This window comes from Spermophilus citellus (genome assembly GCF_964194105.1).
Source record: "Spermophilus citellus genome assembly, chromosome: 17".
Lineage (NCBI taxonomy): Eukaryota > Metazoa > Chordata > Mammalia > Rodentia > Sciuridae > Spermophilus > Spermophilus citellus.
This window is the reverse complement of record NC_138199.1, coordinates 63,408,127-63,429,985: the sequence shown is the minus strand read 5'-3', so window position 1 is coordinate 63,429,985 and position 21,859 is coordinate 63,408,127. Positions and strand designations below refer to the sequence as shown.

General features: G+C 40.4%; 1 protein-coding gene across 9 annotated transcripts in view; it reads left to right on the top strand.

Annotated features, from left to right (window-relative positions):
- The window catches only part of STRADA (STE20 related adaptor alpha), a 36,113-nt gene that overhangs the window by 10,731 nt on the left and 3,523 nt on the right, over positions 1–21,859 (top strand). For 4 of the 9 annotated variants that reach the window (XM_081271136.1, XM_081271133.1, XM_081271135.1 and 1 more), the window contains 10 exons: positions 68–125; positions 3,168–3,196; positions 10,301–10,403; positions 10,928–11,049; positions 12,795–12,903; positions 13,019–13,142; positions 16,712–16,883; positions 17,418–17,522; positions 20,986–21,227; positions 21,648–21,690. In XM_081271136.1, coding sequence (XP_081127262.1) covers positions 68–125; positions 3,168–3,196; positions 10,301–10,403; positions 10,928–11,049; positions 12,795–12,903; positions 13,019–13,142; positions 16,712–16,883; positions 17,418–17,522; positions 20,986–21,227; positions 21,648–21,690 — 1,107 coding nt within the window. Of the gene's footprint in view, positions 1–67; positions 126–3,167; positions 3,197–10,300; positions 10,404–10,927; positions 11,050–12,794; positions 12,904–13,018; positions 13,143–16,711; positions 16,884–17,417; positions 17,523–20,892; positions 21,228–21,647; positions 21,691–21,859 lie in introns of those variants that run through there. The other 5 variants (XM_081271138.1, XM_081271137.1, XM_081271139.1 and 2 more) reach the window with 4 other exon arrangements.

Sequence of the window (21,859 nt, the reverse complement as noted above, 5' to 3'; positions counted from 1 at the left end):
AAGGCTGATAGCTAATTTGTTCTGGCTTGGAAGAAATACTAATTCTCTTTGGGGTTTTCCTCTTTAGCGGTGGGTCTCGGAAAAGTTCATTGTTGAGGGCTTAAGAGATTTGGAACTATTTGGAGGTAAGTATGGTATGACACTTAGCCATCACTTCAGGATAAACATCACTATCCTTTAAATGATTAGATCAGTTTATATATAAATTAGCAATTCTCAGTGCAAGATTTATTTGGCTCCTTTTTGAGTGTATTACTTCCCAAAGATTTGAGGTCTAGTCTGACAATTGTCCTTGACCTGTCTTGATTGTTAGAAAGCCAGTACAGTATTTACTTAAAGGAAGATAAGTTTTTTCCTAAGTGTTTGTCCTATTGAAGTACATTATTTATTTATTTGTTTGTTTATTTATGGTGTTGGGGATTGAACCCAGGGCCTTGTGCATGCAAGGCAAGCACTCTGCCAACTGAGCTATATCCCCAGCCCCTGAAGTACATATTCTTAAAAGAAAAAAAGATATTTAAAATTCTATACCATTGAAGATTCTAAAAATAAAATGATGGTTCCCAATAAAGGTAGCAATAACATAAAAGTTCTGGTTTTACTGATCCATTTAGTTGAGGCTTTTTTTGTGTTTGGTAGAAATTATAAGACTTAAGAGTATTAGAGAAAATCTATCAGGGCAAAAATATCAACTATCCTAAATGTAGATTTCAGAAGTAAAGTATATTTGCAACTTTGAGGTTTAATAGACTGAGGCATTATTCTTTGGCCATTTGTGCTAAGTGAGCCTTCTGTGCAATGATGATTTTAATTTAGGGCAAAAAAAATTGCTTTCTATAAAAATAATAGTAGTAGAGCCCCATTTTTTATGTGTGAATATCAAGATAGTCTCTTAGGTTCTAATAGCAAAAGAAACAGGTTATCAGATTGAGTGCATTGGTTCACATTACCCCCAAGTAGGTTAAATAATTGGAAATAGAAACTTGTTTGTTACTAGGTGGTACCTATTAATTTTTCATAAGGCATCTCAAAGAAATTCTGAAATAGTATTATTTGTGAACTTTGTCAAAGTGTTGTTTCAGACAAATGAGAATTTAGAAGATGATAAGTTCTTTTTTTGTGTGAGTTACAAAGAGTAGAAATTAGCTACACAGTAAAGGAAAGATTAATGGAAAAAATCATTACATTCTGGTCCGATTCTCATTTTCTTCCAATAATTAATGGTTATAAAATTGTTTAAAAGTAAACATTGGGAGCCCGGGTTTTGGCCCAGAATGCGTGAAGCACTGGGTTCAGTCCCCGGCACCACATAAAAATAAACAAATAAAATAAAGATATTGTGTCCATCTACAACTAAAAAAAATATTTAAAATAAATAAATAAAAATAAAAGTAAACATTAGGCCAGATGTTGTGGTGCTTACCTGTAATACCAGTGACTTGCAGAGGCTGAGGCAAATGGATCCCAAGTTCAAGGCCAGCCTCAGCAATTTAATGACACCCTGTCTCAAAGTAAAAAATAAAAAGGGGCTGAGGAAAATAGCTTAGTGGTAGAGCATCCCCTGGGTTCAATACCCAGCACATCCCCCAAAAAATAAAAATAAATAAAAGTTAACGTTGACATTAATGAAAATCAGTTTGCAAGTGTAATTTACAATGAATTAGTTACAATATTCTAGTATAGTGACTTAAATGAATGAGTTTGGTATTTAGTGTCTTGAGTATTGGAGCTCTTGCTGTCTTTTGACTATGCCTTAGTTTCTGATCTAAGGAATAGGAAAAGGTTTTTCTTATAGCCTGATGAATTCTGTATTACCAAGTCTCATACAATCTCAAATTTGCCTTCTACTCTGGAAGGTTGAATTAGATTTATTTTAATCCATTCACCTGGCTTTTTACCTTGGACATTCTGACTTAAGCAACTCTTTCTGTTGTCTGTATACCAGAAAACTGATATCTAATGCAATGTCTAGTAATATAGTTAGATGCTCTAATATATCTTATGAGAAGCATTTTTCTTGGTGACTAGACTTATTCCTCGATTTTGTTTAAGATATTTAAAACTGTATAATTTAAGATAATGGCATTGTATATTACCTGAGTACTTTGTAGTTCAAAACGTTTAATGATTGTTTTCCCCAAGCTGGTGATTGAACCCAGGAGATCATGCATGCTAGGCAAGCCCTCTACCACTAAGCTGTCATCCTAGCTCCCACTTGAACGATTTTTTTTTCACTTGTATGAAATGGGAAAAATCAAAAGCACGTACAGAATTTGTCTAATTGAAAAGCAGAAAATTGGGCTGGGGATGTGGCTCAAGCGGTAGGGCGCTTGCCTGGCATGCGCGGGGCGCTGGGTTCGATCCTCAGCACCACATAAAAATAAAATAAAGATGTTGTGTCCACCGAAAACTAAAAAATAAATATTTAAAAATTTAAAAAAAGAAAAGCAGAAAATTATTTCAGTTGTCCTATAATTTGTTCACTTTCATTGAATAGCAGAGTGATAAAAAGCCCTTGCTTTATTTGCATTGAAAAGAGAATATATCTAACTTTGTAGAATCAAAATCAGAAATTACCCTTCATACATGTGCTTCTGTATTAAAGGGCTTTTTACTTTGAAAACAAACATTGTTTTCTAGACCCTATACTTCCTAGGAAATAGCCAACCATCTCTGACTTTAAAATTAATTTTTGGAGTGCAGATATAGTGGTAGAGCAATTGTCTAACATGTGCTACACCCTGGGTTTGATTCTCAATACCATGAAAAGGAAAAAAACAAAAGAAGAAGAAAGAAAGAAACGAAAAGAAAATAACTTTTTAGTTTAGTATAAGACTGAAACCAGCCAATTCAAAGATTCATTGTGTGCTGATGACAAGTGAATGTATGACAGAACTGTGGCAATTGCGTCATACCCAGTAAAGAATACCCATAGAGTAGTAGCCTTGCCAAGTTTTGAAGAGTGGAAGATTTGTGTTTAAAATCCTGTCTAGCTGTAGCATTTTCACTCTGTGTGTGTGTTTGTAGCGCTGCAGGCAGTTTTGCTGTAATGACTCTTAAGTGGATTCTATTAATAAATGTAGTCCTAAGTGCAGTAATGCTGTTCTGAATGTGGGTGTGTCTTTTGCTAAACAACAAAATGCCAACAATCAATTTCTTTACTCCAGAGCAGCCTCCGGGTGACACTCGGAGAAAAGTAAGTGATTTTCTAGGCTCTTGCACCATGGCTGTTGCATGAAGATGACTTATTGTGAAAGTTTGTGTGTTTTGTTGGCTTATTATGTTAAGTTTCTGCCTCTCTATCTTTGAGCTTTATTTGTAGTATATTTCTTTTACTTGTGGGGATTCAGGTTTCACCCTGGAAGGACTTTGATGTACAGTTCGAAGAGTGAAAATGTCTCAGACACTTTTTTTCTCTTCTGATATTAAGTTCTCTTCCTAACCACCCTCCTAATTGCCCACCCCCCACCGCCCCCAAAATAAGTTTCTCCAGTCTGAATTCTGGCTGGTGATGCTAAGTTCTCCAATCTTAGTCTATTAATAATAGATTACAGTCCTTGAAAATAATATAAATCTCTGTCTAGATTATAAGTCAAGTCTCCTACCTTAAAAAATAAAGCCAAAATTAAAAATTTCAAAACTAATAATTTGCTTTTTCTATTGGCAAAAACTTCAAGATTTGCTCTGCTTCCTCCTCTTCTGGTTTATTTTACCTAAGTAAAAAGCACCAGATGAGTGCAGTGTACCAGGCTGCTTTGGAAAATGTGAGTCAGTGTCTTTAAGAAACAGTCTAAGTAGAGTTCTAACTCAGTAAGGATTACAGACTCTTGTACCTTTTGCAGGTAGCCCCAAGGTTGAATGAAGAATGATGGTGGTGACTTGGAATTTCTCTGATTAAAGCTTTGACTGTGCTCATGGAGGCTGTCAGGAGCACTTCTCTACCAGATCCAAATACTTTCTATTCAGGAGACCCAAAAAGTTCCCTTGTAGGATGATTTTTTTTCCAGAGTACCATGCCAGTTGTATATAATTTTTATATATTCAGATCTGTCAGTGTTATGCCAGAAGCTATCCTGGGTGAAACCTATGGAAAGTTGAATGTGTTCATTTGGAAGCATTTCATGAGTATTGTCTTTGTATGCTTTATTGTATTTTGTTTTAAACTGTTTAAACAAAGTTATCATTGTACGGTCATTTCTAGATGTCAATAGTTTATGTATTTTCCTTTTTTTTACAGTATTGGGGTTTGAACCTGGGGTACTTTACCACTGAGCTACATCCCCAAACCTTTTTTATTTTGAGATAGGGTATGCTAAGTTGCTAGGCTGGTTTCCAACTTGTGATCATTCTTTCTCAGCCTCCAGAATAACTAGGATTATAGATGTGGGCCACCACATCTGACTTTATATATTTTTCAAATACTTGGAAATGAATAAAATGTTTTTCATGGTATAGGAAACTAAGAAGATCTTAATAGTATTGGTTTATTTGCCTGAACAGCTTGAGATTATACATCATACTAATGAAACTATGCATGCTGCATTTAAGCACAATAGGCTAAATATTTCATTCTTTTTATTGATTTAGACCTTTTTTAAGTCTCAAATAGTATAATGAACTAACTTCCCTTTCTTGTGTCAATATCAGACCAGACATCTTCCTTTCATAATATTGCTTTTGTGCTGGGTGTAGTGGCACTATGATCCTAGTGACTCAGGAGGCTCAGGCAGGAGAGACCCTGTTTCAAAATAAAAAGTAAAAAGAAGTGTGGATGTAATTCAGTGGTTAAGCATTCCTAGGTTCAATTTTGGTACAAAAACAAAGAACTGCCTTTCTTTTTCTTTTTCTTTTTTTTGAAGGGGAGGGTAATGGGAATTGAACACAAGGTTACTTTGTCACTTAGCTATAGCTATCACCATCCCTTTTTATTTTTTTTATTTTGAGACAGGTTCTTGCAAAATTGCTAAGGTAAGCCTTAGATTTATTCCTCCTGTCTCAGCCACCTGAGTTGCTAGTATTACAGGTGTGTGCCACCACACCCATCTTGCCTTTGTTTTTTAGTTTGTTTGCTTTCATAAGTGAAAGTTAGGCTACCTAACTTCAGACCCAAAGAATATTCACAAAGTAGAAAGCCTCCATTTTAGGATTGTTTCTAGTGAGTTGGGGTCAGTGAGGCAGAGAAACCACAGCAATCACTAGCATAGATGATTTCATGCAATTCCCAATTGCCCATGAACTGTAATCCCAATTACCTAAAGAATTTTTCTACCTTCCTTCTTTTTCCCTCCCTCTCTTTCTTTGTGGTGCTGTGGATTGCACTTAGGGCCTCATACATGCCAGGCAAGTACTCTAGCCCTGGGCTACACCCCAGCCCAAGAATTTTATTTTCTAAAACTAACACTTTTGAATAGTTTTCTGTACTCCAGGATAGTAGAAATATTTGTCAAGTTGCTAACTAAGCACATCAATAGTTTAGTGAATGTGTTGAGGTAGCCAGCCCCAGGTTAAATGAAAAATGATGATGGTGACTGGGAATTTCTCTTTGATGAAAGCTTTGACTTGCCTTTGACTTGGTTTGTTTGTTTCCTCAAAAAGAGCACATCTTAATGTGAAGCCTAGTAAGACAGTATATTTTCTAAGTGTCCCTGACATGGAAGGACATAGGTAGTAACAGTGAATTATTTGTAGTTTTTCCAAAGGCAGTTATTTACTTTTTGGTACAGGGATTGGACCTGAGGGAGCTTTGCCACTGAGCTACATCTCCTTCTCTTTTTTTTTTTTTAAGAGAGAGAATTTTTTAATATTTATTTTTTAGTTTTTGGTGGCACAACATCTTTATTTTATTTTTATGTGGTGCTGAGGATCGAACCCAGCGCCCCGTGCATGCCAGGTGAGCGCACTACCGCTTGAGCCATATCACCAGCCCCACTTTTATTTTTTATTTTCAGACATGGTCTCACTAAATTGTCATAGCTGACCTCAAATTTTGATCCTTCTGCCTCGGCCTCCTGAGTTGCTGGGATTACAGGCAGAAAACCTCCTCATTTCAAACTTCGATTGAATGATTTTTGTTTTTTAAATGTGTCAAGACAGGGATGGGGATGTGGCTCAAGCAGTAGCATGCTCGCCTGGCATGCGTGTGGCCCGGGTTCGATCTCAACACCACTTACAAAGATGTTGTGTCCGCTGAAAACTAAAAAAAAAAATAAATATTAAAAAATAATAAATAAATAAATAAATAAATAAATATGTGTCAAGACAGACAAGGTTCCTTTCTTGTGAAGCTTGGCATTCTAATGGAGAAGATTGGAAATACATAAACAAACAGCAGTGGTGGCTACCATGAAGAAAGTAAGCAAGGGAAGTAATTAGGAGCCTACTTTGCCTGACAGAGTCTTCTCTGAAGAGACAACTTTTTTTTTTTTTTTTGGTACCAGGGATTGAACCCAGTGCCAGGGGCACTTTACCCCAGAGCCACATCCTCACCATCCCCCCTTTTTTAATATCTAGAGGTAGGGTTTTGCTGAGCTTTTTATTGCTTGCTAAATTGCTGAGGCTGGCTTTGAACTTGTAATCCTCCTGCCTCAGTCTCCCTAGCTGCTGGGATTACAGGCATGTGCCACCACACCTGGCTTGAAGAGACAACATTTAAGTGACACCTCTATGATGAATTGAGACAGCAATGAGAAAATGGCAGGGAGAGTGGTAAGGGAAGAGATCAGAGAGGTGGGCAGAGGTCAGATCATGTGAAGAATCATAGGCCAGAATAAGAAGTTTGGGTCTGAAAGCAACCCACTGAGTTTTCTGGTAACAGGTGACATTGCTTTTATTGAGAGCAAGAGTATGTGCAGAGGCTAGAAGTTGAGAATGGGATATGAGAATGGGATACTTAAAGACTGACGTAGCATCATAAACTCTAAACAAATGGGGAGTTGTCATTCCAGAGTTTGTGGTTTAGACTTGCTCAAATTGCTGCTCCAATTTTCTCTTGTATCTTTCTCACTTGTGTGAAGTACGTGGCAGGTAGTAACCAGTATTTTAAGATTGTTTTAAAGACAAGATCATGGGGGCTGGAATTGTGGCTCAGTGGTGGCACACTTGCCTGGCGTGTGCAAGGCATGAGGTTCGATTCTTAGTACCACATATAAATAAATAAATAAATAAATAAAGGTTTATCAACAACTAAAATAAATAAAGTTTAAAAAAAGACAAGATCATTTCAAAGAGTTACAGTGACATTAAATGATCCTAGAATTGGTTTCCAGAGATAACTGTAAGAAGCAAAATAAATCAGGGACTAGGGCTGTGACTTAATGGTAGAGCACTTGCCTTGCATGTGTGAGGCACTGGGTTCGATCCTCAGCACCACGTATAAGTAAATAAAGGTATTGTGTCCATCTACAACTAAAAAAAATTTTTTTAAAAAGCAAAATAAATCAACTATTGATGAAGCTCCACTTAGGATTCTGTTTCTTCCATTTTCTGTGCCATTTTGTTTATTGAATGGCAAGTCATCAAAAGTAAACAGCAATAGAGGGAGAATAGAATAACACATATTGAATACCTGTTATATAGCAGGCAGCTATCCTCTTGATATATTTTATATCATTTTATAGTTACAACAAGCCTGCAAGATGGGAATTATACTGCTGCTGAGAAAGCTGACCACCAAGAGATAAGAATGACTTACCTTGGTTCGCAGGGCAAGTGATAGACCTGAATTTAAATTCTGCCTCTGTCAGGCTCCTAAGGCTATGATCTTTGTGTTATACCATGTTTCACTTAAAATATCATTTTCTTTCCCAAAGATTAGCAGATGTTAGGCATCAAAAGTTTCTTAGACAGCCATAATTGGGAAATGGTGGGTTAAAAAAAGTTGAATAAGTAGTATAGTACTTCCTTATGCTTTGGGTATGGGAGTATGGGACCCTATCTAAAAAAAAAAAAAAAAAAAAAAAAGGCTGGGGATGTGTCTCAACTTATTAATTCTAAGTTACCCAGGATCTCACTAATTAGAGGAATATCATACAACAGTGAAAGTGGTGAACAGCTATATGGCTAAGTCTTAGCAATACTAAAAATAGACCAAGTTAGAAATGGAGTTTGTTAACAGTGGTCAGTTTTGCTTGACTAACTTCTTCTTAGTTCTTAGTGTCAGCATAAGTGGTGAGGGAGCAGAATCCTACTTCACTTCTTTCCCCATAGATATTGTCAACTGTTTTGAAATAAAATGTTCCATAAACATCAACCTATCAAGGGATTATATTAATTCCCCTGACCTGGGCCCGGATCTTGTCTGTGCCATGTACTCACATTTTGAATTTTGAATTTCATCTCCTTGGCCCTTATTTTTGGTATTGAAAAATAGAGATATCTACTTCACTGAGCTATAGGGAAGATCAAATACAATGTGGAAATGCTCTGAAAAATATATTATATTTAAATAACAGATTTAAACATGACGTTCTTTTGTAAGGTAATTTTTTGGGAGGTTGAGGGTACCAGGGATTGAATTTAGGAGCACTTGGCCACTGAGTTACATCCCCAGCCCTATTTTGTATTTTATTTAGAGACAGGGTCTCTCTGAGTTGCTTAGCACCTTGCTAGATTGCTGAGGCTGGCTTTGAACTCTAGCTCCTCCTGCCTCTGTCTCTAATCTCTCAAACCGTTGGGATTACAGGTGTGCGCCACCACGCCCAGCTAAGCATGACCATTTTTATGGGCTCCTATGCAGAGCCACTTCCTTGGTGATTGTTCAAATACCACCTAGTCAGAACATTCTCTACTTGGATCTTTCCAGCTAGTGCTGAGCCAACAACCCTTCATGTATTCACAGAGATTTTTTTTTTTTTTTTCTGACTAGGGACCAGGTTTTTCTTTTTGTTTTGACACGAGGGATTGAACCCAAGGGTATTTTACCACTCGGTCACATCCTCAACCCTTTTCATTTTTTTATTTTCAGACAGGTCTCACTAAGTTGCTTAGACTCTCACTAAGTTGCTGAGGCTGACCTCAAACTTGATCCTGCTGCCTCAGAGTCCTGAGTTGCTGGGATTACAGGCATACACCACCACTCCTGGCTAGGGGCCAGATTTCTGAATGTAGCATATGACATATAAGCTGGCCTTGGGTCTCTCCATTTTAGTTGAATACATATCTGAAGAAAAAGGGTCTAGCATGGTGATACACACCTCTAAACCCAGTGACTCAGGAGGCTGAGGCAGGAGGATCACAAGCTTGAGGTTAGCCTGGGCAATTCAGCAAGACCCTATCTCAAAATAAAAAAATAAAAAGGGCTAAGAATTTAGCTTAGTGGTAAAGTGCCCCTGGGTTCAATCCCTTGTTATACCCTCCCTCCAAAAAAGAAAAGAGTGTCAAAAAGAAAGAGAAATGTAGATCCCAAGCCATACAAATAAATTTAAGTTAAGAAGAAGAAAACCAAGCCATTTATATGAAGAAGAGCTGTTGTCTGCTGTGTGTTTTGCTTTCAACACTCAGACATTGCTGAATGCCTTCCTTTAGGCCCTCAAAAGTCCAGAGGCATAACTCCTCCATCTATGTGGCAGGGCAGGGCTCTGGCTTCATTTGTAGCATGAGAGCACAGAAGGAGGGAGAAGGTTGCTTCTGCAGCTGGGGATACAGCTGAGAACTGGCAGCTCTGTTCCTGACCTGCAGCTCAGTGCCTGCATTGTCACCTTGCTTTATTTGGAAACATCAGGGAATGACTAGCCTGGGCTCTTGGGTTATTTAAGAGAGGACTTCTTCTGGCCACATTTTCCACACAGCAAGATTTAGCACTTGATCTTTTTGAGATCTTGCAGTTAGGTCCTTAAAAGCAAGACCCTCAAAGAGAAGGAAATTCAAGAGACCTCTCTACCTTTCTATCCCCCTTCTTTTTTCTACATATGCCTTTCTCTAGACATCCTTGCCCCAAGTAAGAATTTCATAGATATTCCATATGCCATAGTTTATGGCATTCCTCTTTTTTTTTTTTTTTTTTTTAACAAGTGAATCAGTTGTATGAAAGGACAAGCAGATTGACAGTTGACTGGAACAGCCCCTTGTCATCTCCCAACATGTGTAGATATTGCAACACTTAACTTGCTCAGGTATCATTGTTGATTCCTACACTGTAAATCTTGTGTTTTCTCTTCAAATAGTGTTGGTACTGTTTCTTTGCCAGAGTCAGGATTTGTGTGTTTGTTTAGATTCCAGTTTCCTCATGAGTTTAAATTACCACCTTCACCCAACTCCAGTCCCACCCCATTTTCTTTGTTAACCTATTTTTCTTTTTCTTTAGACCAATGAGGCAAGCTCAGAGTCGATAGCATCCTTCTCTAAACAAGAGATCATGAATAGTTTCCTGCCAGAGGGAGGATGTTATGAGCTGCTTACTATTATAGGTAATGTCCAGAGACTATCATTGCTTTTCTGTTCCAGGGGACTGCTGCAGCTTAGCTCAATTAGTAGGATTCACAGTGACAAAACTGGCTCCTGTGGATCTTTGTTTTTTTTCTGCCAACTATGCAAAGAAATCAAGTGTCCAGGAGAGAAACTCTTTTGCCATTTTTTTCTTCATAGTTGTATACTTCTGATGTCCCAGGTCATAGCTAGCTAGAATGGTTGACTAAGAAGGAAGTGATAGGAGAAAACCCAAGAAATGTCAGTCATTGGGCTGGGGTTGTGGCTCATTGGTAGAGTGCTTGCCTAGCATGTGTGAAGCACTGGGTTTGATTCTTAGCATCACATATAAATAAGTAAAATAAAGGTCCATTGATAACTAAAAGGAAAAAAAAGAGAAATGTCAATCATGAAAGTAATAGTAGGGAAAATTTTTAATTAAATTTTCTGTTGAAATCAAATTCTTTTTCCATTAAAGAGATTAGAAGCTGTTGTTCTTATTTATGGCATTCCTCTTTTCTTTTAGGCAAAGGATTTGAGGACCTGATGACAGTGAATATGGCAAGATACAAACCAACAGGAGAATATGTGACAGTACGAAGGATTAACCTAGAAGCTTGTTCCAATGAGATGGTGACATTTTTGCAGGTAATAAAAAATGAATGTGACTCTTAGAAGTTCCATAGTAATTGTAAGACATCTCTCACATCAATCTTCTGAAAGTTCCTGCAAAGGATCTCATCAGCACACACTTCATGGATGGCTTCTTGACTTCAAAAGTCAAGAAGCTTTCAATGGAGAATCTTAGGCATTGGCCATTATATGTATTTTATGCTCCCTTCTTCAAATATTCCTTTGTGGCTCATTCATTATTTAAAAGACTGAGTAACTGGTGCACAGTCATATATAGTAGTAAGTGGCAGAGACAGCATTCAGACCCAGGCAGTCTTGTTTCCAATGCAGAGCTTCTTGCCCTGCTGCCAGTGGCTATCTTCTAGCTCTTAGCATCCTACTTGCCTTAGGTTCCTTCCTTTTTAGGAAGTAAGTAGTTGCATTCTTGTTCAACTGAGAGAGACCACAAGTCTAGTAGCTGACTGGGGCCTAGACTCTCCTTGGCTAACATGGCTTGGAATTAGGAGCCTGTTCTGTGTTATATTCAATGTTCTTGTTTGCAGCCTTTCCTCTTCTTTGTTTGCAGTGTTTCAATGTTTTCCCTGAATCCAGGCTTGCCTGATGGTGCTCTATTCTCAGTTCATTTGTTCAGAGTAGGTTGGTGGGGCTGAGGATGGAGCAAGGCTGCCAGTAAAGCAGCTTAGTTATTTTAGAAAAACACATCTAATTTTGTTCTAGTGCTTGCTAGACTGTGTAATTCTTTTTTTTTTTTAATATTTATTTTTTAGGTATAGATAGACACAACACAATGCCTTTATTTTTATGTGATGCTGAGGATCGGACCCAGGTCCTGACCGTGCTAGGCAAGCGCTCTACCACTGAGCCACAATACCAGCCCCTAGACTTATATGTTTGTTTTTATAATTTTTTATTTTATGTGGTGCTGAGGATTGAACCCAGTGCCTCACCTCATGCATGGGAGGCAAGTGCTCAACCACTAAGCTACAACCCCAGCCCCCATTTTTTTTTTTTTACACTTCTATAGCGGCTTCTGAGGAAGCGATCCCTTGGTTTAAGATTGTTGAAAAAACATCTTATGTTTCATAGTTGTTATTTGTTCTTTATACGTTGTTTCTATCAATTACTAGGTTTTTATTTAAAATAGAAAAATTTGTTTTTGTTTTCTTCAAGAGGAGTTCTGGGGGCTGGGGATGTGGCTCAAGCAGTAGCGCGCTCGCCTGGCATGCGTGCAGCCCGGGTTCGAACCTCAGCACCACATACCAACAAAGATGTTGTGTCCGCCGAGAACTAAAATAAATAAATAAATAAATTCTCTCTCTCTCTCTCTCTCTCTCTCTCCCCCTCCCCCTTTCCTCTAAAAAAAAAAAAAAAAAAAAAAGGAGTTCTGTACCTTGGTCTTTGAAGTTGAGCTAAGCTTGCTTGCAGGCTTCCTAAATCTTTAATCAGCAGTTTATTTTCATCATGTCTGAGATGGCTAACTGGAACCTTCCAATGTGTTGACAGTAGTTTCCCTGTCTGGTGGGGGATTGTTTCTTGAGGCTAGGTACAGAGCCACTCTCAGGCCTAAGCAGGCAAAACAGACTGCAGGCACTGCAGGGCCTACTTTCTCCTATACTGGAAGCACTCTGGCTTATCCTAGAACTCTGAGAAGAACACCCAGAAAGAAGTAGGTTCCCATGTTATTCATGCTCCCACCTTCACATTGGGTATCATTCTTCAGGGCTCCTTGATTTTGACTTCAGCTTTACCATTGCTTTCAGGGGGAGCTTCATGTCTCTAAACTCTTCAACCATCCCAATATCGTGCCATATCGAGCTACCTTTATTGCAGACAATGAGCTGTGGGTTGTCACATCATTCATGGCATATGGTGAGTGGGAAAAGGTTCCTGGTATAGAGGGTTCTAAGAACTCTTTTGGCAGATTGCTTATGTGCCATCATCTTCCTCTGTTACCCTTTGCTTCCTCCCCACAATTTTTCTTCAGGTTCTGCAAAGGATCTCATCGGCACACACTTCATGGATGGCATGAATGAACTGGCAATTGCTTATATCCTGCAGGGGGTGCTAAAGGCCCTGGACTACATCCACCATATGGGCTATGTGCACAGGTACACTCTTTGTTTTTTCCTTTATATTTTCAGTTGTAGATGGACACAATACTTTATTTTATTTATTTATTTATTTTTAATGAGGTGCTAAGAATTGAACCCAGTGCCTCACCCATGCTAGGCAAGTACTGTACCACGGAACTACAACCCCAGCCCCCACAGGTATGCTCTTTTTGCGGGTAGGTACTGGGTATTGAACTCAGGGGCACTCAACCACTGTGCCACATCCCCAGCCCTATCTTGTATTTTATTTAGAGACAGGGTCTCACTGAGTTGCTTAGCACCTTGGTTTTGCTGAGGGTGGCTTTGAACTCGCGATTCTCCTGCCTCTGCCTCCTGAGCTGCTGGGATTACACACATGCGCCACTGCACCTGGTAATACACTCTTAAGTGACTTCATCCTCTATTAATAAAGAGCAAATGCTGTGTGCTGTGGCTCATGCCTGTAATTTCAGCAACTTGGGAGGCTGAGGCAGGAGGTTCACCAGTTTGAGGCCAACCTCAGCAACATAGTAAGACCCTATCTCAATATAAAAATAAAAAAGGGCTGGGGATGTAGCTCAGTGGTAGAGTAGCCCTGTGTTCAATTCCCAGTCCACAAAATAAGCAAAAAGAACCTGTGACCATGTGCCCTCAGGGAAACAGTTGAAAGTTAACTGGAGTTAATGAAGCCAGAGTTTAAAATCAAGGATCTGGGGATGCAGCTTAGCTGGTAGGGCGCTTGCCTCACATGCACAGGCCCTGGGTTCAATCCCCAGCACCCAAAAATAAAATAAAATCAAGGATCTGGGTCTGACCTTGCCACTGATGGTGGCCTATAGCCTGTTAGTGCTGAAGCCACTGTTTTCTGTTTACTGGGCAGCTTGGTCCTGAGTATTAATGTGAGAGGAAAGAACATCTGACATGGACCACTCCCCTACTTCCTTTCTAGTGTGCTTTCAAGTCAGTCCTAAGATGAGTGGCTGCAATAAAGACAGATTTCTTAATAGGTGGTGTCAGGAAAACTGAGGAAAGATGATAAAACTGGAACTCCATCTATCTTCATACCCAGAGAGAACTGCAGGTGGATTAAAGCCTTAAATGTAAGATTTAAAACTCAGACTTAAATAGAAAACAATGTGAGGAAATAGTTTTTTGTTTTTTGTTTTTTTTTTTAATACCAGGGGTTAAACCCAGGGGCACTTAACCATTGAGCCACATCCCCACCCCCTTTTTTTATATATAGTTTATTTACAGACAGGGTCTCACCGAGTTACTTAGTGCCTCACTAAGTTGCTGAGGCTGGCTTTGAACTCGGGAAACTTCTGCCTCAGTGTCCTGAGCCACTGGATTACAAGCGTGCGCCACCACACCTGGCAAGAAAATAGTTTTATGATCTGAGACTAAAAGCAACTTTTAAACGTTTTAGAAACATAAAACATAAGGCAAAAATATAGATGAATTTGATTATATGAAGACTCAGTTCCCTATTCAATAAAGGATATCATGAACAAAGTGAAGAAATGGGTAACAGAGTGGAAGAAGATATTAGCTTTGTCTAATATACACAGTAGCTTAGAAATAAGAAAATTTTGCAAAGCAATGAGAAAAGGACAACAAAGAATAGGAAAATGGGCAAAGGATATGAAGCTTATAAAAGAGAACATCCCCAAAAGCAAACAGTCATAAGAGCCAGCACTGAGACCTAGCAATCAGAGAAAAGCAAATAAAACTAAGATATCACTTTATACTCTTGAAACTGGTGGTGGTTCAAGGTTTGGGTGAAGCCCAGTGCAGTGGGAACCTGAAAGCTTCTTTTCAGATAGTAGAAGATGATTGATGCAGCCAGTCAGGTACACAGAACCAAGACAATTAATACTGCCTCTGGGGTGTGTGCCCTAAAGAAACTGTCACATAGCCCCATGAGGGAACATATGTATCAATGTCATTGGTCATACTTGTACTGAGTAGAGGCAGTATGAGTATCCCTCCCTGGAGACTGGGAGAATGAGAATAAAGTGATAGATTCCCACCCTGGACACAAGGTGGCAAGTAGAAGCAAAGATCAGATATGTAAAATATATAAAGAGAGCTATCAGGTGGGTCTTGAAAATATAGCACTGAGAAAGAAAGAATGAGTTGCATAACATTCTTAAATTTAAAATATACATACAAAACAAGTAAATTTAAAATGTACATACAAAACAGTGGGGGGCTGGGGATGTGGCTCAAGCGGTAGCGCGCTCGCCTGGCATGCGTGCAGCCCGGGTTCAATCCTCAGCACCACATACCAACAAAGATGTTGTGTCTGCCAACTAAAAAATAAATATTAAAAAAAAATTCTCTCTCTCTCTCTCCTCTCTCACTCTCTCTTTAAAAAAAAAAAAAAAAAAAAAAAAGCAATGGCATACTTTACAAGAATGCCTACAAGGGGCTGGGTTGTGGCTCAGTGGTAGAGGGCTTGCCTAGCATGCACGAGGCACTGGGTTCAATCCTCTGCACCACATAAATGTAAAATAAAGATATTGTGTCCACCTAAAACTTAAGAATAAAAAATTTTTTTAAAAAAGAATCCCTACAAATAAGGAGTACAGATTAGATTATTAGTGGAAGTTAGGGGGATGTGCATAAAACAGAACAGGAGGGCTGGAGGTGTGGCTCAGTGATAGAGCGCTTGCCTAGCACATTTGAGGCACTAGATTCCATCCTCAGCACCGCATAAAAATAAATAAAATAGGGCTGGGGATGTGGCTCAGCGGTAGCGGGCTCGCCTGGCATGCGTGCGGCCCGGGTTCGATCCTCAGCACCACATATAAACAAAGATGTTGTGTCTGCCGAGAACTAAAAATAAATAAATAAATATTAAATAAATATTAAATATTCTCTCTCTCTCTCTCTCTCTCTCTAAAAAAAAAAACTTTAAAAAAATAAATAAAAATAAAAATAAAAAATAATAAAATAAAGGTATTGTGTCCATCTTCAACTAAAAAAGAAAAAAAAAAAAAAACAGAACAAGACATAGTAAGTTTTAAAATCTGATTGCTGGGTATGGTGGCACATGTTTGTAATCCCAGTGACTCAAGGGGAGGAGGCAGGAGGATCATAGATTCAAAACCACCCTGAGCAATTTAGCTAGGCTATAAGCAATCTAGTGAGACCCTGTCTCAAAATAAAATATAAAAATGGTTGGGGATGTGGCTCAATGGTTAAGTGCCCCAGGGTTCAATCCCTGGTACCAAAAAAAAAAAAAAAAAAAAAAAAGGGCTGGGGTTGTGGTTCAGTGGTAGAGCACTTGCCTAGAATGTGTGAGGCACTGGGTTCTATTCTCAGCATCCATAGAAATAAATGAATAAAACAAAGGCCCATCAACATCTAAAAAATATATATTTAAAAAAAGTGATATGTACATGGGTTCATGCTATCTTCTCTTTTTTTTTGTATGTTTGAAGTTTTTCATAAAAACATATTTATATATAAAATGTATAACATACACCTGGGTGTGAGCTGAATAGATGTAGTGTGTAAATACTGAGGGTTTTTAGTGTGAGGCGCTCCTATTGCTCATTATCTCTCTCTTCCTTCCCCACCAGGAGCGTTAAAGCCAGCCACATTCTGATCTCTGTGGACGGGAAGGTCTACTTGTCTGGTTTACGCAGCAACCTCAGCATGATCAGCCATGGGCAGCGGCAGCGTGTGGTTCATGATTTTCCCAAGTACAGTATCAAGGTCCTCCCTTGGCTCAGCCCAGAAGTCCTTCAGCAGGTCTGTGCATAGGGTCCCAAGGAGTCCCCATCAATTCATGATTTCCCAAGGAAGTTATAGGAATTTCCCAGGGATGGGGTGGGATGTTCTGTATTTCTGAGTGGACTAAAGGGATCCTGGAGGGAAGGGGTCCCTATTGGCCAGATATGTGTTGGTACTCAAATTAACATGGATATTATCTACCCACTGCAGATAGATGTTGTTCCCACTGGCTGGGGTCCTATTTCAACTCCCCCTGGGGAATCCTTCCTACCTTATGGAAGAGTGAGCATTTTGGTGCTCTCTCGACCCCTATGCTGAGCAGGAGCATGGCCCCAGTGCTCCTTCCAGCGTACTACATAGTAGCACTAAACATTTGTTCCTTGTAAAATAGCAGCTAATCTTCAGCAGTACAGGCAAGGAGAGTCATTAGCAGCTGGTTCTGATTGTGGGAAAGGCATTCTTTTCCTCCTCAGTTTTGTTCAAACCTTCTTTTTCTAAATGAAGACCGGGACTACAAATGAAGTCATTTGTGGCTTTTTTCTTCTGATTTAGAATCTTCAGGGTTACGATGCCAAGTCTGATATCTACAGTGTGGGAATCACTGCCTGTGAACTGGCCAATGGCCATGTCCCCTTTAAGGATATGCCTGCCACTCAGGTGAGCCTGTAGCCCAGTGGTTCCCTTTTTACCCACCTTCCTGCCTTCCACAAATGTTTCCTGAATACCTGCTACATAAATGACATAGATTAATGTTAGCTCAGATGAAAAGACATGGTCCTTTCCTTCAAGAAGTCAGGGATGGTTGTGTACTTCTTCGTGTCCTTCTCTACATGATAAATACTATTGTCATGGAGCCCAGTCCAGTGAAGGTGGAGCCTGGAATTAGCAGTGCAAATGGAGGCCCACCTACCATTTGTCTATTTAAAATGTATAAATCAAGCCAACCAATTTTCATAAATTTATAAAATATCTTCTACCTATTTTCTGTTTCCTACCTTGAAAGGTCAGTTTCTAATTTGGAATTCTTAGACATCTGAATTTTGTTTTGCTTTGTAGTACTGGGGATTGAACCCAGAGGCACTTTACCACTGAGCTGCATTCCCCAGTCCTTTTTATTTTTTATTTTAAGACAGGGTATCACTAAATTGCTGAATCTTGCTAAGTTGCTGAGGTTGGCCTCAAACTTGAGATTTTCTTGTCTTGGCCTCCTGAGTTGCTGGGATTATAGGTGTGCACCTCCGTGTCTGGCTAACATTTCAGAGTTCTGTGCCGCCTTTCTGACCCACACCTTTGGAACCTCCATTCTGCAAGTTCACCTTCTATTCATGCTCCTACGTATGGAAACCCTTTGGCCCACCCTCTGGCCTTAGAATACACAGCCTGTACCACAGTCTGGTTGGACAGGCCCAGGGAAGAGGCTGATCCAGACCCCATCAGAATCAGGAAAGTGGACTTAGAAGAGTCATCTGGGCAAGGGTTACCTGGGTTCCAAGTGCCTGGAGCATGGCCTAGAATGAGGAGGGGGCAGGCATGAACTCTCAGTAAGCCTCTCTCTCTCCCACCTGCGAACTGTTCCCCCTGTGGGGAGAGGGAAGCTTAGGAATGGCCAGACCAAGGGCTGGGGATGTAGCTCAGTAGTAGAGCCCTTGCTTAGCTTGCATGAGGACTTGAGTTTAATCCTCACTACCACATACACACACAAAATAATATATATGTGTTATATAAAATAATAATATATGTATATACATACACATATATTTTTAAGCAATTAATAAATGTATTATTATTTCATCTTTAAAAATTCACCTACAGCCAGGTATGGTGGTGCCCGCCCATAATCCCAGCAGCTCAGGAGGCTGATGCAGGAGGATTGAGAGTACAAAGACAGCCTCAGCAACTTAACCAGGCCCTAATCAACTTAGCAAGACCCTGTCTCAAAATAAAAAATAAAACATGGGCTAGGGATATGGCTCGGTGGTTAAGCACCCCTGTTTTCAATCCCCTACCTCCCCTACCCCCACAAAAAATTGACCTGCACAACTACCATGGTAATATGGTTGAATAATATTAGGGTTGGGGGTGTAACTCAGTAGTAGAAAGCTTATCCAGCATGCTGAAGGCCCTGGGTTTAATTCCCAACACTGTAAAAGCCACAAAAAGAATGACCAGATGAGCCCTCTAGAGGAGGGGACCAGGGAGACTTTGAGGAAGGAGGCATTTGGGTCAAGCCTTAAAAGCAAATATCAGTTTATTGTGTGAAGAATGGGAACAAAAACAGACTCTTTAAGACTCAAGAGTCAGGAAGGAACAGGATCTTCTAGGTACAGTGCCACATTCCTGCAATCCCAATGACTTGGGAAGCTGAGGCAGGAGGATTATAAATTCAAGGTCAATCTCAGCAATTTAGCAAGACCCTGTCTCAGAATAAAAAATAAAGACCTGGGGATGAAGCTCAGTGGTAAAGTGGTCTGGGTTCAATCCCCAGTACCAAAGAGAGAGAGAAAAGGATCTGGTGAACAACATCAGCAAAATGTTGTCAGTGGCTAAGGTACAAGTGCTTTTGGGGTGGGGGAAGCTGCTTGGTGATGAGGCTGGAGAAAGAAGCAAGGGAAGCTCAAGGGCATCTCATGAAGAGCTTTGTATTCCATTCTAATGTATAATTAGGCTCCTATTGCAAAGCATATGGAGACTTGCTAGAGGGATTGTTTGTTTGTGGTTCTGGGAATGAAATCCAGGGCCTCATACATGCCAGGCAAAAACACTCTTTATCACTGAGCCACATCCCTAGCCCCTACTGGAGGATTTTAAGTATGGGGTGATTGCATCAGACACACATATTTTAGAAAGGTCATTCTAGCAGCTGGATTCGATCTGGTAGATGAGTCAGGGGGGTGTAGAAATGTAGGTAAAGTGCTGGGCACAGTGGCTCACACCTGTAATCCCAGCAGCTCGGAAGGCTGAGGCAGGAGAACTCAAAGTTCAAGCCAGCCTCAGCAACAGTGAGGTGCTAAGCAACTCAGTGAGACCCTGTCTCTAAATAAAAATACAAAATAGGGCTGGGGATGTGGCTCAGTGGTTGAATGCCCCTGAGTTCAATCCCCAGTACCAATAAATGAATGAATGAATGAATGTAGGTAAAGTCCCAAGAAAAATAATTTAGTAACAGAAGAATGCTCAGGTTCAGATTTATTTATTTATTTATTTTTAAACACAGAGAGAGAGAGAGAGAATTTTTTTTAATATTTATTTTTTAGTTTTCGGCAGACACAACATCTTTCTTTGTATGTGGTGCTGAGGATCGAACCTGGGCCACACGCATGCCAGGCGAGCGCGCTACCGCGTGAGCCACATCCCCAGCCCTCAGGTTCAGATTTAGAAGCAGCATTTATGCAGGTAGAACTTTGTGCAATGCCTGCGCTTTTCAATGTGGCAACCACCAGCCACCTGCAGTTATTAGCATTGAAAATGTGACTAGATTGAGGGGCTAAATTCTAAACGTGATTTAAGTTAATTTAAATAGCTACATGTGGCTAGTGGCTACTACACAAGTGCAGCCCTAGAGGGATTGCTAGGTTTCTGGCTTGGGCAGCACATGAAGTTCAGGAGGACAGCAGTATTCAAAGTGGACTTGTTTTACATCTGTTGAGTTGAAGGCTTTGGAACAGTCACCCAATCATGGCCTGCCCCGGCACACTGCTTCTGTGCAGCCTGCCACTGTAAAACAAACCCAGAATATGGTACTATGGGTTCTGCATTGTGGACCCAATTGGACCCACCTGGGTATGGCAAATGGGCTGGGCCTCAGAGAAAGTGACCTGGCTGCTGCCTCTACCCTGAGATGAAGGCTTTACAGTTAAAGAAATTTGATGTCTTGTAAAGGGAGAGAGGCAGTGGTGGCCCTTCCAGCGATGGTAGGGGCACTTCTTGCAACCCCTCTCCTCCTTCTCCTGTCAGCCTAGGTAGTGGCCAGCATTCCTTTGGAAAAGTTAGACTTATTCCACTTCCGTCTTTTCTCTGTTCCCAAAAGATCATTTGCTTATGGGGAAGAGTTTATTTATGAAGAGACTCCTAGGTCTTCCAAGGCCCCCTCCAGCCCAGGCCCTGGCTCTGTCCTTCCCAGATGCTGCTGGAGAAGCTGAATGGCACAGTGCCCTGCCTGTTGGACACCAGTACCATCCCTGCTGAGGAATTGAACATGAGCCCTTCACGCTCTTTGGCCAACCCTGGCCTGAGTGAGAGCCTGACCACCAGCAACCCCCGGCCCTCCAATGGTGACTCACCTTCCCATCCCTACCAACGAACCTTCTCCCCCCACTTTCATCATTTTGTGGAGCAGTGCCTTCAGCGCAACCCGGATGAAAGGTATCCCTCTGGCCTTGGAGCCAGGCTTTGGGGTAGCAGAGGGAGCTCCAGAGTTGGGGCAAGACTTTTAAAAGATGTACCTCTCATAGAATCTATAAGGGGGCTGGGGCTGTAGCTCAGTGGCAGAATGCTTGCCTGGCACATGTGGGGCACTAGATTCAATCCTTAGCACCACATAAAAATAAAAGTTCTGAAACATTAAAGAAGAAGAATCTGTATGGGTTTGGGCTCCCAGGAAAAATGAGGGGCCAAACAGTAAGAGAGATCAACTCATGAATTTGCTAAAAAGCCAGCCTGGATAGTTCTGGCTGTCATTTTTGGTGAGCTGAGGGAAGAAGTAGAGGTACTGAGGATAGGATGTCAGCAACAGGAGGTGGAGCTGGGCATGGGTGATGTGGATCTCTTCACCTTCTTCTCCAGGCCAAGTGCCAGCGCCCTCCTGAGCCACTCCTTCTTCAAGCAGGTACAGTAGCACTGCCTCAGTTCCTGTTTTTTTCTGTCCTGTTGTTCTACTGCCCATGATTCCTTTAGCTGTGGGGTGTTCAGGAATTCTCTACTATTCCTTTTGAACTAGAGAAATGACCAAGTTTCTGAAGCCACTAAAAGGCACTGCTCCTTCCTCTCTATCATAT